Genomic DNA, 16,739 nt, shown 5'->3' on the forward strand with positions numbered 1-16,739 from the left:
AATGCTGTTCTTTTGCATTTCTATTCGCCAAAGATTCCTGAAAAACATGCATCACAGTATCCTCAAAAATATTAAGCAACACAACTGTTTTTATAAAAAGAAATGCTTCCTGAGCAGCAAATCACCATATTTTAAGGATTTTTGAAAGGATCATGTGACACTGAAGACTGGAGTTTGGGCTGCTAAAATTTAATCTTTGCCATCATGTGAAATGAATAACATTTATAAATATATTAAAATAGAAAACGACTATTAAATTTTAACAATATTTCACAGTTTTATTGTTTTTACTGTATTTTGATTAAATAAATGCAGCATTGGTTAGCATGATTAAACAAGTCTTACCAACCCCAAACTTATGAATGGTAGTGTATGTAACAAACAGATCAAAGGATGAAAGCAAATCTGATTCTACATTGCCATACTTTTTTGAACTTTTTGCTATTGTTTAATTGACAGGAAGCGATTCAAACCTGAATGGTGCACACAAGTACCAGAGCGTAATGTGACCGGAGCATATTGCCTCCTTTTTGGCACTATTCAACTGACATGAAATGATTGAAACGGAATCAAGACATGTCCTAAACCAGATTCAAACCTGAATCTTTCAAATAAGCACCAGAGCTCAATGTACCCAGAGCACATGTGCTCCTTTATGCCACTGTTTAATTGACAAGAACTTATTTTTAACAGTATCTGGACATGTCTAAGTCCATATTTAAACCTAAAACTCACACATAACCACAGAAACGAGTACGTGTTAACCCCTAATCCCTGGGGAAGTCGTGGCCTAATGGTTAGAGACTCGGACTCGTAACCCAAAGGTTGCGGGTTCGAGTCTCGTACCGGCAGGGATTGTAGGTGGGGGGAGTGAATGTACAGTGCTCTCTCCCACCTTCAATAGCACAACTGAGGTGGTCTTGAGCAAGGCACCGAACCCCCAACTGCTCCCCAGGTGCTGCAGCAAAAAAATGGCTGCCCACTGCTTGAATAGTGTGTGTTCACGGTGTGTGTGTGCACTTTGGATGGGATAAATGCAGAGCACTAATTCAGAGTATGGGTCACCATACTTGTCACATAACTAAGCCTAACTCCTAACACATCGCAACAATTCCAGTAAAACACACACACACTTCCTATTTTTTAGAAAATCCTAAAAAAAGAAAAGAAAACCCCTTTTGGTCGTCCATTTGTTGTGGTGGGTGTTCAATAACAGTTATTTATTTATATATATATATATATATATATATATATATATATATATAAAATAAATCATTGATTCACAACACTTTATGGCTGCACCCTGACAAGGCAGGGCCAAATGAGCACGGTCTGTTTTCAGTCTTGTGAACAGTTGCTATTACGGAGCAGAGCGTTTTCTTCAAAGAGGGATTACACAGATGCGTTCTCTAACCTCAGGTTACTAAAAGGGCCACAGAGTTGAAATCTTGTAAACAGTGGTATGAAGTCTTACCAGGAAGGCTGTAATACTCCTTTGAGTGTTCTCCCAGTGGAAGCAGCTTTTAATATACTGCAGCGTATAGAGAATGGCCATGCTGATCTTCCTCACTCGATAGATATTGCGTGCTAAAAGCTAATGGGGACAAAGCAGTAGTTAGCAAGATGTGCCTGAGGACGTAATGCTCACAACATGACATTCACTCAGGTGTAAAGAGGCTTTTAAACTGAAGGTTCATTGGAGATAAATATTAATAAGTCAAGTCATCTTTGGTGTCTAAAGAGCCTCAGGCGGTGCTGGAGTAAAAAACTGAACATAATGAGTCTCTAAAGGTGCCAACAACAAACCTAATATTAAGAGAAAGTAGAAAATATGGTGCCAAATTATGCTGTAATCGTTGTCGATAAAGCTCACCTTTTTGTTAAACTTTGGGTTGTCCTCTGCAAACGTTGTTTCCTTCGGCTGGAAGGTTTTCAAACCTGCTCTGATCTAAAAAAAATAAATAAAATAAATTGAATGATCTTCTTTTCAGTAAAGGCTATCTGGTATCATCCATATTATTCATAAATAGTCATATTTATTTAATATGATGCACTTACAGGATTGTATAGGACATTCAACTCCAATGTGATGCTTCCTTTGGTCGTCCTTGATAGATTATTATTCTTCAGCATTCTGGTTATTTGTTGGCCATTAGAAACCTAAAGGCAAAGTAGTGGTATTGTATGTTAATATTGGCACGATTAAAAATGTACAACAATGAATATAAAAATTATTCTGTGTGGTATTTACAGTCAACAAAGGAATGGCAACTTTTCCCAGGAAGTCTGGAGCTTTGTCCCCATCATCATGATAGACTGTGAGCACCAGAACATCATGGATGTCCTTAATGGGACTTAGGACATGCCAAAATCAATGTTATATCATTACCATGAACATGCATATTGATACAACAAGATCGGTATAACTTACAATGTTAGGGCTGTTCTCCATTCAGGATTCAGGGTTTTGGATATTGTGTGAGTTTGCAGTTTGCTATTACCAAGCTCAAGAGTACAAAAAGGGTCACTTTTACCTGATGAAGATAAGATATTCTAACGCTATTATGATTGAATAAATCTTTATAATAGGATATACTGTACTTAATATCTGACTGACTGTACAATATCCCCTACATACATTATGGTATTATATTAAATACAGATATGTACCACTTATATCTGTTGATGGAAGATCTGTGGCTTTTATTAACTTGATTTGAAGATAGCCAACATCCTTTAAGTCCCACAGACAGTTCATCAGTCTCTGTAAAAAAAGAAAATTAATCTTTAAAAAAATAAATATAATCATATAAATGTACAAATATGTATAAGCTATAGAAATTACAAATAATTTACATGATTGAGTTGAAAGGTAACAAAAAAAGTATGAACTAAAAACAAAAAAACAAACAAAAAAAAAGGAAATCTAAAATAGCACAATGTAATACTCACATATTTCTCCTGCGTCTCCTGAAGGGTTGTGAGGTTGTCTAATGGAGCTGACTGGATGTCTGCGATGGATGCACCAGAACATGGAGTCATTGTGACCAAAAACACCAGTTTGCCCTTGTTTGGGTCCAGCACACAAGTATATAACTGTCTCTGATTGACAGGAAGTCTGGTCAGGTCAATATCTAGCCTGTGAAGAGTCATCAGTGAACAGACATGTGTTGTGGGACTGTTAGCTGTGTTGCTGATAGTAAAAGTGAATTACTATTACAAAATACCATTAAAAAAAAAAAAGATTATTTTTTTTTTTTAAATGTAAATCGTTTACATATGCCCTAATGGTTCAGCTTTCCTTTTAAGATATCATAGCTTACTTCTACAGTTGTGTTACTGGATCACCTGTATTTGAGATGTCATATTACTATGCTATAGGCACATAGCAGACATCCTGAAATACAGTATACTTGGGCATTTTAGTACCTTTATCTAATTTCTCTCTGCCTACAGGACAACTGAAGAGAAAAGTGGCACATCTTACCCCACTCTCCCCTCTTTTTTCAAACTTTTAAAGGGATAGTTCACCCAAAAATGAAAATTAGCACATTATTTACTCTTCCTCAAGCCATCCTAGGCGCATATGACTTCCTTCTTTCAGACGAATCCAGTCGGAGTTATATAAAAAATTGTCAGTCAGCAGGTGTTGCAGTGCATCAGTCCAAAATAAGTGAAATAAAGCGCATCCATCCATAATAAAAAGTGCCTCACACGGCTCCAAAGGCCTCACAAAGGCCTCCTGTAGCAAATCGATGCGTTTTTGTGAGAAAAATATCCATATTCAAAATGGAATAATCACTTTAATCTAGCTTGTGCCAACAGTTGTACACGGAAGCAGCTCCGTGAGGATGACGTAAGATTTCGGTGTTGCACATGCGCCTGTGAGTCTCCTGAAAATCAACATTTGTTTACAGGAGCAAAGGAAGCAAAGTTTCCTTACTTTAGCAAAGGAAAACCAATCTCCTCTTGGCTTATATCGAAATCCTCCGACATTCTTCTTTACAAATCCTTGTTTTGTACTTCTAATTCATGACCGTTGTTTTGTTTTGATCTCTCCCCTGCGCGTCCGCGTTCGTCACTTCTGAGCGGCGCATGCGCAACGCTGACCTCATACGTCATCCGCCCGGAGCTGTTGTTCCATGTACAACAGTGAGCGCAAGCTAGATTAAATTGATTATTATGTTTTAAATATGGTTATTTTTCTTACAAAAACGCATCGATTCGCTACAGGAGCCCTTTGTTCACCCCCCGCAGCCGTGTGAGGCACTTTTTATTATGAATGGATGCACTTTATTTCACTTATTTTAGACTGATGAACTGCAACACCCGCTGAGTGGCATTAAACAGCTTGGAAGATCAAAGACAATTTTTTATATAACTCCGACTGGATTCATCTGAAAGAAAGTCGTATACACCTAGGATGTCTTGAGGGAGAGTAATTCATGAGCTAATTTTCATTATTGGGTGAACTAACCCTTTAAAACTTGTAAACTTTCAAAACAGTATGCAGTGTCGCTCCAGCAAACTTACACTCCCCAGCACTCCTCTGACTTTCTGCCCCTCTTGCAGCAAACCTCCACCACGAGATTCTCCTGAGCATCCTGGAACTGGTTAAAGTCGAAAGACTCTCTCCACTGCGGGTTTGCCTTAATACACAGATTCTGAGACAGAAAGACAGACAAGGAGGAGAGAGAGAGAGAGAGAGAGAGAGAGAGAGAGTTGTGTCAATTTTAAGGCACTCTCAAAACTCTGACAGCTAACATGACAGGTGTATTAAGCTTTATTCAGTAAGACTTCAATAAGACATGTGGTGGAGGAGGGGCAGCCGTCTTCTGGAGAACACATCCTCTCTTCTCTCTGGGATTATAAACTCTGACAGCATCCAATTAGAAATAGTTTTGTTCAACAAGCAAACATGCCCAAACAGAGCCAGGGGGCTCTATAAAAAAAGATGACATGAAAATACAAGACTAGCTGGTTGGAACCATTGAGGGGGAAGGTAGATGAGCAAGGCATTCTGGGTATGCAAATGAGCCGAATAAGACGTGGTAACAGAAGCATCAGGAGAGACGCCCTGCCAGACATGGCCGATCTAATGAGTAGCCTCCTCTGTCACCAGAGCAGTGAAGCCTGGGAGAAATTATTTTGAAAGAGGGGGAGGAGGAGAAAGGAAGGTGTGCAAAGTGGATGGGAATATCTAAAGCGAGGTATGTGAACTACTAAGAAAGTATGGGAGGAGGAAGGGGGGGAGGGAAGGGTTTAATGAGGTATTGAGAGAAACACAGGACAGAGGTTTAGAAACAAAGAAAGAGATGAGCCAAACTGCGATGATGTAATGAGCACTGCAAAAAGAGAAAGCTAGAGAAGCGAAAAGATGAAGGGAGAGAGGGATGCTCTCACCTTGCTCCTGACCCTCTGGTCTCCCACTCTGAAGCGTGCGTAGACGTCTCCCTGACCGCAGTCGGGCATGTCTTGGCCTTCAACCAGGATTACGGTGTAAATTCCAGTCCAAACCTGATTCTTCTGTCCGCACGTGAACCGCCCAACCTGCGCCTGGCTAACTGGCTGTCCCTGGAACAGCCAACACATACAAAAATCTACTAGTTTAGGCCAATGCTTCATTCCCAGTTCATCTTACATTTGTTGATCCTAAACATGCTTTTACAATTTGCAAACTTAAACATTCAGTTTTCTGTGTATTTAACGTCGTTGCTACAAATTCTGGTGACTTAAATATGTTACCAAGGTATACCAACATATTATACTTGGCTCAGATAGATTAGATTTTGATGAAATTGCGAGAATGACTTGTGATAGCCCTGGAAACGTTAAGAAATGTTTGTACTGTAAAGAAATGTTTTTCATCATATGCCATCATTTTACAGAAATAGTGCAGATACGAATTTATAAATGCCATGTATCGTTTCCAGCTATTCCTGAAAAAAAAATGTGAATCACGTTTTGCAGTCGGTAAGATTTTTGAATGTTCTTGAAATAAGTCTCTTATGCTCACCAAGTCTGCATATATTCGATAAAAAAATAAAAAAAGTAAAAGTGTAAAATATTATTATAAAAATTTTAAATAACGGTTTTATATTTTAAAATGTAAATTATTAGTGCGATGGCAAAGCTGGATTTTCAGCAGATTTGGTGCTCAAGCAACATATTTTATTATCAATGTTTAAAACGGTTGTTCTGCATAATATTTTTGTGGAAACCATGATACATACAGTATTTAGGATTCTCTGATAAACAGCACAGTCTTTACTTGAAATAGAAATCTTTCGTAACATTATAAATGTCTTCACTATCACTTTTGATCACTTGAATGTGTCCTTGCTGAATAAAATAATTAATTTCAGAAATGGTCTGTCAGTGTTCAAATTTGCTAGTAAAAGCAAAGGGACAAATAAAACATTTAAGCAGGGATCTTCTCTTACTGTAAATAAATGTGGCATCTTTAGAAAAGAAGACTTATTGGAAATACAATTCTATTTCCGTTTTTGTAACAAAATATATTATGAAATAAAAGCTTCTAAAAACCGCTAGATGAAATGTGCAGGTGATCCCAGCACCACGGAGTGAAAAACCAGGTCCATCAACAAGACTGCAAATGGATAAGTACACAGTACAAAGATGACTTGCAGGTTGATAGCCCTGCACTTTCAAAAAAACACAGCATCAGGAAGAGGCTGGTCTGTTCTGCCAGTAATCACAGACCAGAGAGCTGTTTTCCCACCCGGCTGCTCAGAGAGTGTGACTGAGCCTTTGCTCCATTAGAATCACACACACAGACACGGAACAGCAGACAAACCAGCATTAACATTTAATGTAATTGCCACATCTCCATAAACAAGCCTCTTTAAAAAGAGAGAGCGAGGGATAAGGGGGGTAGTTATAGAGGGAGCGGAGAGAGAAATATAATATCCATCCTAGCCAAGCCTTCCCAAGTGTTTATTTTGGACAAATTTGTGATCGGCGTGGCCAATAAAACAATTTCGCTTAAGAGTAAGTGGCCCCTAAAGAGAGGCTATTCCTGGTGCTAAAAGAGCTGGGGGATTGCCTCCATATGGTGGAGCAGCATGGGGACAAGGGGACAAGCCCAAAGCCGTACCCATTTGGCTAGAGCTTCAGTGCTGTCTGTCCACAGCTGTGATAGTACATCCCAACATCTGGGTTATAGCTCACCATGCCTGGGAATGAGCCATCACACATATCCTCAGCATCTTACACTGGCATAGTGCCTCAAAGTCTACACACACACACACACACACACACAAACACAAACACAAACACAAACACACACACTCCAGACACTGTCAGGAAAAAGAACCACATGCTATGTGCCAATACTGCTGCCCGTTTCCATCTCAAAGACAGTGTGGCATGGCTGTGAAGAAGGAAGTGTGATAGAGGAGGAGAGGTAAGAAATGAGAGTCATGTACCGCCTCTACTGATAGGTGTCAAATAGAACTCGATCTCAGTTGTTTTGGCGGAGGACACACTGTGGTGGAAACACCAACAAAACACACACTGATCTACACCTGATCATAAAAAAAAATTGGCTCGCTGAAATGTTTGGGACATTTTACCCTAAAATCAAATGAAAGAAGCAAGAAAGGATGTTTTGCATTGCCACATAATTCATTTAAGGACATTTAACCCACTGTGTCAAATTTCCCAAAAAATGCATTTGCATTTCTCAAATGCAAATCATATTTTAAATTGTATACATTTCTATTTTGTTTTGAAATTGACATTTAAATTGTAACATTTGTAATATGCATTTTAAAGTTCAGCACTAAAATGTATGCTAATTCTAATAGAACATATATATATATATATATATTTTTTTTTTTTTGTCCACACAGGGTGGTTTTTATTACTGTATTAACAATAATTTGAGGCTAAAATGTACAAAATGTCGTGAAAGTAGTCACAATGTAAAAATCTTAATAATTCCAAAAGTAGCCTTTGTTCTCTTTACACAAAATATTTTTCTTTCTTTCTTTCTTATTATCATTTATTTATTGTTTAACTTTAATTTGGGAGCGATATTTTTAAGATTCACCTTTTTAAGACAATACTTTGTCTACAAATCTAACAAAAGTCATATCTAAACTTGTAAAATTAGTTCTTGTTAATATTATGTATTTATAGTCCAAACAGGCCATAACTTATATAGTATACAGACTTTTATTCTTTAATGCTTCAGTTGAACTGATATAAAATTAAACGCTGGTCATAAATACAGTATAATAAAAGTTAATTCTCTGCGATGGCACTCCACTCTACAGTAGACTGCAGCAGAGATTTTGTTCAGAGAAATCTTAAATTGCAAGTTTGGAACGGCCTTGAACAATAAAAGCTATGTGCTTACCGCTGCGAGGTAAATAAACTGCCATCTATGAACTGACCTTCACAAAATGCAAGACAGACTTGTGCTTTGTTAAAATCACAGTGATACGTTTACTTTGGAAATCATGGATTGCTTCAGCGCATCAGACAGCCGCAGCCACAAACAAAAGTTTCTCGCTCTGTTGAAGTTCTGGAATTTTTAACTAACTAAGTGAAAGTGAAAGAAAAGTAAAGTAAATGTACATAACATCAGTGAAGTGTCTGCGGGGAAGATGGTGAGGATGTACTGCCCTCCAATGGACAGATGTGATACATATTTTTAATAAATAAGATTGTGGTTTAGTGCATTTAAACAATGTATTGTGTATTTCGGCCTGGTAACTTTTTATTCTTGTAGGCGGATGTAACACCTGAACAGAACTCATATGGTCAATATATAGAATAACATACCTTACTAAAGCTTCCCCTTCTTCTTAGTAGCCACTTCTGAAAAATCAATGACAAATGACAATTATGTTAGAAAACCACTTGACTCTTCCCACTAAAATAAGTGTTTTTGTTAGGGGCCGTACATTTCGTTTGGCAGGTTCCTCTCTGATGGACAGGCAGGCCTCGAGAACGATCACTCCCATATCAGTCTCCGCACTGTTGAGGTCCTCCAAAGGTAGTGTCATTGGAATTATTCTGCAGACAGAAAATTCACAAAACTTGTGAATTCCAAGAAGAAATTCTTTGAGGTAATGATCAGAGAAACTTTACCAGCACAATCTCATGACAAAGCTTTCCTCACCTGTCCAACTCCAGTTTATAGAGAGGAAAGCTGCTTGATCCCATGAAGTCATTGGATCTGAGGTCACGATCATATACCTGCATCAGTCATAATTGTGAGATGATGATGACTATTAGTGTTACAAAAGTTTATATTGTGTTTACATACCATATTTTTATACAATCAAATTATTTAAATGTAAAATAAAAATGCACAAATATAGATTATTTTATTTAGTTACAACAATAGGGAAACAATCAATTTTGTTCACATTTGTTTAAAACAATATACATTAAAAACAAGTAGTTTTCATGACATTGATAAATTATTCCCTATTAGCTGTTTCGAATGTATTATTTTTTTGCTTACATATTCTGAATAAATTATTTTGAACAAATATTTGTCCCAAACAGAGTACAACGAACCGATGAGGAATATTATATATAAGATATAATCTTTATAAATTCCCTGATAAGCAGATTTGATTTGAATGCATCTCAAAAAATGTTTAGAGCATAAATCACCACATTGTCTACTTTTTTTTGGTCTGGTGTAATAAATTCAAATCTCCCTCCAACTCTTGAGATTTTTATTTATTTATTTTTTTTATTTACACTAGAATTAATAAAAGAGATACTGAAGTTAATAATTCAACAGTTTTTTGCAATATGTAATACTGTAAACACTTCACAAACCTTAAGATGAAGAGTCTGATCGAGGTCTCTGATGGGAAAGGAAAATAATTCATTCCAGATGGGATTCAGGTTCTTGTTCACAACTTTGCTTTTGTAGATGTTTTTGCCATCTAATTTGAATTTGACGAATGGGTCGCTTGTACCTGTTGAAAACAAACAGTTAACGATGTTACTTACAAAAAAAGGAGTCTTCTGCATTCATTACTTTTTAATCTCAATCATGTTTGTTGCATAATGTTTGCAAATGATTTTGCAGATGAAGGGAACAAGTTTAAATTAATTTTTTTAGTGGTGATCAACACCACAAATGCTGTCGATTGAGCTTTATTCATATAGAACCAGGAACATTTATTTAATGACAAAGCATGGTGGAAACTGGTTCATATCATCAAACTGTACAAGCACTCAGATACAGTCTTGCAGACACTGAATAATCCAGAAGACTCATTATTTAGGGGACCATTCTTAGCATAGAGAGGCAGACGTTTTTTCTCCTTCAGAGTGATGGGAGCTGGCTGATTGTGAAAGAGTAAAAATTATAGCCAGCGTGAGTCAGTTAATTTAATACCGGAGCATTAAAACCCCAGAAACAGGGAGCAAGCAGTGTTAATCTCCAAAGCCTGTTAAGAAAAGTCTGCCTTGAGTCTGTCTGTGAGAGGGGAGGGAAAGTGGTCCGTCTTTGTCTATGCTGTGGTATGCAGATTGGCTGGTAAGAAAAAGAAAAAAAAAGATGAGAGAGAAAGAGTCCATCACTTCATTTGTATGGATGGATAAAGGAGTGCTTGAGAGAACCTGCGGGGAGCCTGGAATCACATGACAAAAGCCCTGTGGGGACGGGTTGTCAGGCCTGTCAGCTCGCCTCTCCAAATGAACATCTCCAGGAGGCAGCTCCTCCCTGCCAGCCGCTGACAAGGAAACCTCCAGGCAGCTTGACAGGAGGAAAGGGGCTCAAGCAGCCAGGGGAAGAGCTCCAGCGTGACTGAAAACGGTGACGGCGGAAATTAACAGAAGGAAAATGGAGGACGGCAAAAATTGGAGGGAGGAGACTCACGGGCTGCTTTTCCGATGTAGTGTCAGTCGGGGACGAGCTGGGCGTTAATTGTTAGGCAAAGATAGGTGCTCAACTAATAATACAAAAGGCTGCAGACGGACAGAGACTTTTTTCAGACAATGTCTAAATCTTATTGATAAAGTATTAGATGGAAAAAGGGTAAAACCTAACCTACATAAGTATTAGTTATTTTTTTGATGGTGTTTCAAAGAAAAATCTGAGTAAAACAAAATATCATAAAATAAAAAAATCTGCTTTGCAATAATGCAAACAAAATGGGAATATGACTCTGAAAGTGAAAATATTTCAATATGAAGAAGACTTTATTTCATTAGCTGTAGGTAAAAATCCTGGAGTTATGTTCTGTATCAAACTTGACATGAAGTGGTGTGTCATTCACAAAGACCACCACACGAGGTCGCAGTTTCCACAAATCTCAATCTAATCTTTATTTTTGTATGAAGGTATTTATTTATTTAGACAGTTTTATCTAAAGGAACTTACAAATACAACAAATTGATTCATCTTAAGGGGGCAATAACATGAAAACATTTATAACTCTGCATGGACTACAATTTAGATATCTGGCATGATTTGGACAGGAAGACTATTTGTTAGATTGAAGTCTGCAGAATATATCCTGAAACAGCATCTCTACTAAAGTTACTGGCCAAACTACAGTAACACCCCCCTAACAGCTTCAGTATTATTTTACACGGCCAAAGAGATGAGCTTGGATCAGAAATTAGGAAATGCAGTACAATGTAAACAAACAAAAAGCAATAAAATGTCTCATCATTCTGTTCAGGTTTGTTAGTTTATTGGCATTCAGTTTCTCCATCAAACAGAGAAAGTGGATAAAGGAAAAAAAAAGTTACAAATCAAGTTTGATCACAACTGCAAAGCGCGATTCACAAGAATTCCAAGATAACCCCACTTGACATTCCAGTGTCTATATTAAACACATTATATTATAATTATTAATTAGAACAGCATTTTCTTATTCGTAAGAATATTATGTAGGCATGCAGGTTTCTATTAAAGACATTAAACCTGTATTAAAACTGTAATTAAATCAATTGAATTATTAATTTAAAAAAAGTTTTATACTTTCTCCAGCAGGTGGCAATACATCCCAATTTACTCTAAAAAGATAAGGCTAGTGCATATGATTGCACAGAGTTTATATAAAATATGAAAAGTTAAAAACAACCTTTGAAAGATAAAAATATGGGAAAAATCAGGAACAATCATTTAGGTAATTGTGAGGTTGTTTGGGCTTCAATACATTGAAGGCTTTGAGAAAGCGCATGCCTGGATTCTGCACAGGATTTCTGGCATGCTTGTGCCACCACCAAGTAACCTCACCAAGTCTATAGTGTGCATGACCATTTCATTAGATTCAGTTGGCAGAGAGGAATATCACTGGAATATATTCTAATTATGAAAAATAATGAGGTAGAGATGGTAATTAATAGCCTCTGGGCATACACCTGTGACTTTGAACATGAGAATGAGCTGCCCAATCAGCTTGGTCAGGCCTGCCAGATATACTGGCATTCCGTCTGAAGAACCACTCTGGGTATCAAATGGAAATTCAGTACAATCATTTGCCTGTAAGATTCCAGTAAACCTTAGGCTAAAACCCTATTTTCTCTCTATCTCTCTCGCTCTCCCTTTTGTATCCATCGCTCTCTCACATAAACAACTAGTTATGAGATAAAAGAGACAACACATTTTGCATGATGACACCAGGGACTGTGTACAGCCTCTAGAAAACAACACCTCAACATGACTCTATTTGCATTGGCTCCGTAGTAGGGAAAAAACAAGGCCAGCTTATTTGTTTCCCAGTGCTAGAATGAAAAAACTGACTTGATTCCGTGCAATCAAGGTACAACATTTGAATGGAAGACCGCTGATAATGACTTCTAAATCCAAACAATAGTTCCAGAAATAGCTTTTTGTTTTCTTAAATGTAACATGGTTACAGAAGCAAGACAGATATGGCAGAAGGAAAGACATTCTGGTCTGACTGCATTCTGCAGTTTCGGGATGACTAGACAGGCTGAAGTAACTTGGAAACATTCCATCTTTACAAAGTTCAGTCTTCACTGCTTTTCCTTTTAATGTACTTCTAATTATATAATACATTACATATAAATATTACTCAACTACACCTCTATAAATAATGTGTTATTTTATTTGACCTTTATATTTTAGATTATAGTTTATTTTATTTTAATTTCAGACTTTTATTGTTCTACAGTACGTTTTAAGGATCTCTGAGGCAACATCTTTAGCTTTGAGATGAATGACAATGAAAACAGCATGACAATCAAAAAATCTTCACAATCTTCACAATTTAGAATTAACAAGATTCTAGAACCTTCCTAAACAAGATAAGGCTTCATTTACATGTTTACAATGACTGCTGTCTTTTTTGACAGTCCTGATTCTAATCATTAGCGGTCACACCTGCTGGGCTTCACAGAAAGCTCAGATGATTGCCACAGAATAAGAATGACTGTCATTAATAAAGTTCCCCTTATGTGTGTGTTAAATTTTGACTCATTTAATTATACTGTCAGATATCATTTAAAGAATATATCTCTTAGCTCTCAACAGATATCCTACCTTCCCGAAATCAGCACAAAAAAAACAAAAAACATTAGTTTCTCTCTGAACATTAGAAATCATTAAAATAACATTACTGGGGGGAGGGGCACATTTTCATCTGATATACTTTTCACTAAGAATGTAGATATGCAAGAACCTGAGCCAACATGCATATGCACAAACACTATGGACAAACAAATCTTTTTTCTTTTGTCCATAGCTGACAGCTGACATTTACAAGCCACCACAGTTTTCCTAGATCAGCACCATGTTCAGTTTCAATAATTTCAAAAGCTAATAAACACAAATAGCCTATGCATCAGATTATATAGAAGCATTCAAAAGTTTGGGGTCAGTAAGATTTTTTTAAATCTCTTATGCTCACCAAGGTTGCTTTTAGACTGTATTTTACTTCAAAATTACAGTTAAAACAGTTATGGTGAAATGTTATTATAATTAATACAATTATATGTTATTTATTTTAATATATATATATATATATATATATTAAATTGTAATTTATTCCTGTGATGGCAAAGCTGAATTTTCAGCATCATTACTCCAGTTTTCAGTGTCACATGATCCTTCAGAACTCATTCTAATAGGCTGATTTGGTTCTCAAGAAACGTTTCTTATTATTATCAATGTTGAAAACAGTGATACATTTTTTGCAGGATATTTCAGGATGAGAATAGAACATTTAAAGAACATAATTTATTTCAAACAGAAAGCTTTTGTAACATAATAAATATATTTACTGTCACTTTTGATCAATTTAAGTCATTATGATTACAAATATTTATTTATTTTATTAAAAAAAAAACTGACCTTACTGACCCAAACTAATCTTACTGACCCAAAACATTTGAATAGTATGATACAATGTTAGTCTAGCCCATGTTTTTATGCTAAGCAATTATGGTAAATTGTGACACTTTTCATGGTACTTTAGTCCTAAGATGAATCATGTTTGTTGGAGCATTCCTTGTATGTAAATCACTTTGCATAAAAGGGAGTAATGTAAAGTTTCTCAGAAAGGAAATGAAGAAAGACAATGAAGGCAGTGATGTTATCCAATCATCCAAAACCAGGCTGATCCACAAGAAATAATATGATTCAATGCCACATACTAAACCTTGAATGGTCTACACTAAAACAAGTTCAACAAGACTTTTAGGACTTATATGAAGAACTCAAAGGTCCGGAGGAAGATTAAACAAAAATGGAAAAGCTAATCAAAAGGCATGGCACCTTTCAGTGTGATGCAACCTGTCGCTGTTCTGTGTAGGCTCCCAGAGCCAAGACTCTAGTCTATACTGATACACTTTCAAGACTAAATAGACCATCAGCAGCTTTTTGGAGAACAACATCAAGCTGCATGTAAAAAAGATATTTAATTTTTAAGAGTCAGTTATAATGCAAATTAAGTTGTCAACAGTAAGACAAGCTTGGTGTTGACATGGGGGTGGGGGGGGTGGGGGCTAATACAGTTTCAAGGCCAATCTATAAAAAGATTTCTAAATTACAATTTTTAAATCTTGCAAAGTGCTGAATAAGATGTTATGATCTACTAATAGCAATACTCATTCATTTTTAAATACAAGAATGTAGCCTTGAATTGGACAAATAAAGTCAATGCAAAGCCTAGAGTAAACCATACCACCCAGCATCATTCTAGTTTAATCATCTGTATTAGTCAGAGGTCAATACCTGAGCGGTCTCTGATAACCAGGCTTCTGCCTTCCTTTAGGTTGATGGTGAGGAGATACTGGACCTTCTGCGGTGCTGAAGCACCTTGATTTTGACTGTCGTTTAATCCTGCTGGGATCTGAAAAGTAGAGAGCAAAATACTTTGTTAATGCTGGATGCTAATTATCATTCTGACTATTCTGGAGTGAAGTACTTGAAGAAATAATACACTATGTTTTTTTTTCTTCTGTCTTCAAGACAGCACTTTTTCTTAAAAAAAAAAAAAGTATTAAAATACTCACGTTTCGTTCTTGCTCTGGAAGCGTATCAAAATCACTGGTTTCATTGGGAATGTCCTGAGGAAGAGATTAAGATGTATCAAATCAAATGAGAAAGTTTTGCATTACTCTGAATCTGCTATACTCAAATTCAGGCCAGAACAGTAATGCGTAATGTTTGTCATCTATCAATCAAGCATTATTGGCTATAGATGGTAAATTCAGAATTTGGATTCAGAAATCTCCAATATAATGCATACTGTACAGGTATGTTATTTACCAGATCTGCACAGAAACTTATAACCACACACATTATAACTTCCACCTGGCACCATTTCATTCAAAAAGCACACCACTAGAGTATTAGGTATTTTTATATTCATACAGAAAGTTTGGGCTCAGTAAGATTTTTTCATGTTTTTTAAAGAAGTCTCTTATGCTCACCAAGGCTCATCGATTTGGTCAAAGTCAAGTTCGATGCCATTTTATTTGTATAGCACCTCAAAACAACATGAATGCTGAAGGCAAATTAAAATTAAAACCCACAATGGCAATGTATTAACTAATAAAACATGGCCTGAAGTAAGCTAACAGCCTAGTTGCTGCTTTTTGAAATATGGCGCAGGCTGACGGTTTGTTAATGTAATTGATGATATTCAGAGAGTTAAACGACTTGGCACAAGCTGATTGGTTCATGCTGCATATGCAGCCAATGAGCTTACTGCCTTGCATTTATATGGCTGGCTAGCATTCACTAGAGATTCCTGCAGTGCGCTTTCAGAGTTTATCTGAAACCCTCCACCTTCCCCAGCTCCACCTGTATAGATCTGCTACGGGTTATTTTATATGCTATCTGTGCAGCAGCAGTATGTCTTAAATACTCACGGCACCGTATCGTCATATGCATTGGCAGTAGCAAGTCCCTGTACTTGCTTGCAGCAGCAGCAATAATCTACATCTACAGCAATAACCAACAGCAGCAGCAATTCAGCAGCAGTGTAGATTTATATATATATATATATTAGGGCTGCATGATAAATCGCATGCGATATTTAAGCCATTGTTCACTGACGAGCTGCGCAAAAATCGCGTGAATATGAACGCGGTTTTGCACAGCTCGTCAGTGAACAACGGCTCTGTGTAGTTAATGTTGCTCCATGTGAAAGCCCGCAGGTGATGGAGATTTACCGCTGATTACAGAACCTGCTTTACTGATAAGATGCGTGTTAAACATCGCATGCGATTTATCGTGCAGCCCTAATATATATATATATATA

At 36.8% G+C, this 16,739-nt stretch overlaps 1 protein-coding gene across 1 annotated transcript in view; it reads right to left on the bottom strand.

Moving 5' to 3' along the window:
- LOC107564380 (multiple C2 and transmembrane domain-containing protein 2-like) overlaps positions 1-16,739 on the bottom strand; it is a 45,644-nt gene that overhangs the window by 25,431 nt on the left and 3,474 nt on the right. Inside the window, exons 4-18 of the mRNA XM_016249443.1 lie at positions 15,487-15,540; positions 15,206-15,323; positions 9,826-9,968; positions 9,152-9,228; positions 8,934-9,045; positions 8,812-8,847; positions 5,404-5,574; positions 4,534-4,664; positions 2,953-3,139; positions 2,671-2,764; positions 2,432-2,534; positions 2,252-2,354; positions 2,059-2,160; positions 1,874-1,948; positions 1,475-1,594 (exon numbers count right to left, since the gene is read on the bottom strand). Coding sequence (XP_016104929.1) covers positions 1,475-1,594; positions 1,874-1,948; positions 2,059-2,160; positions 2,252-2,354; positions 2,432-2,534; positions 2,671-2,764; positions 2,953-3,139; positions 4,534-4,664; positions 5,404-5,574; positions 8,812-8,847; positions 8,934-9,045; positions 9,152-9,228; positions 9,826-9,968; positions 15,206-15,323; positions 15,487-15,540 — 1,626 coding nt within the window. The remainder of the gene's footprint in view (positions 1-1,474; positions 1,595-1,873; positions 1,949-2,058; positions 2,161-2,251; positions 2,355-2,431; positions 2,535-2,670; positions 2,765-2,952; positions 3,140-4,533; positions 4,665-5,403; positions 5,575-8,811; positions 8,848-8,933; positions 9,046-9,151; positions 9,229-9,825; positions 9,969-15,205; positions 15,324-15,486; positions 15,541-16,739) is intronic.

Source organism: Sinocyclocheilus grahami, unplaced genomic scaffold (genome assembly GCF_001515645.1).
Source record: "Sinocyclocheilus grahami isolate Dianchi unplaced genomic scaffold, SAMN03320097.WGS_v1.1 scaffold928.1, whole genome shotgun sequence".
In the NCBI taxonomy this organism is placed as follows: Eukaryota; Metazoa; Chordata; class Actinopteri; order Cypriniformes; family Cyprinidae; genus Sinocyclocheilus; species Sinocyclocheilus grahami.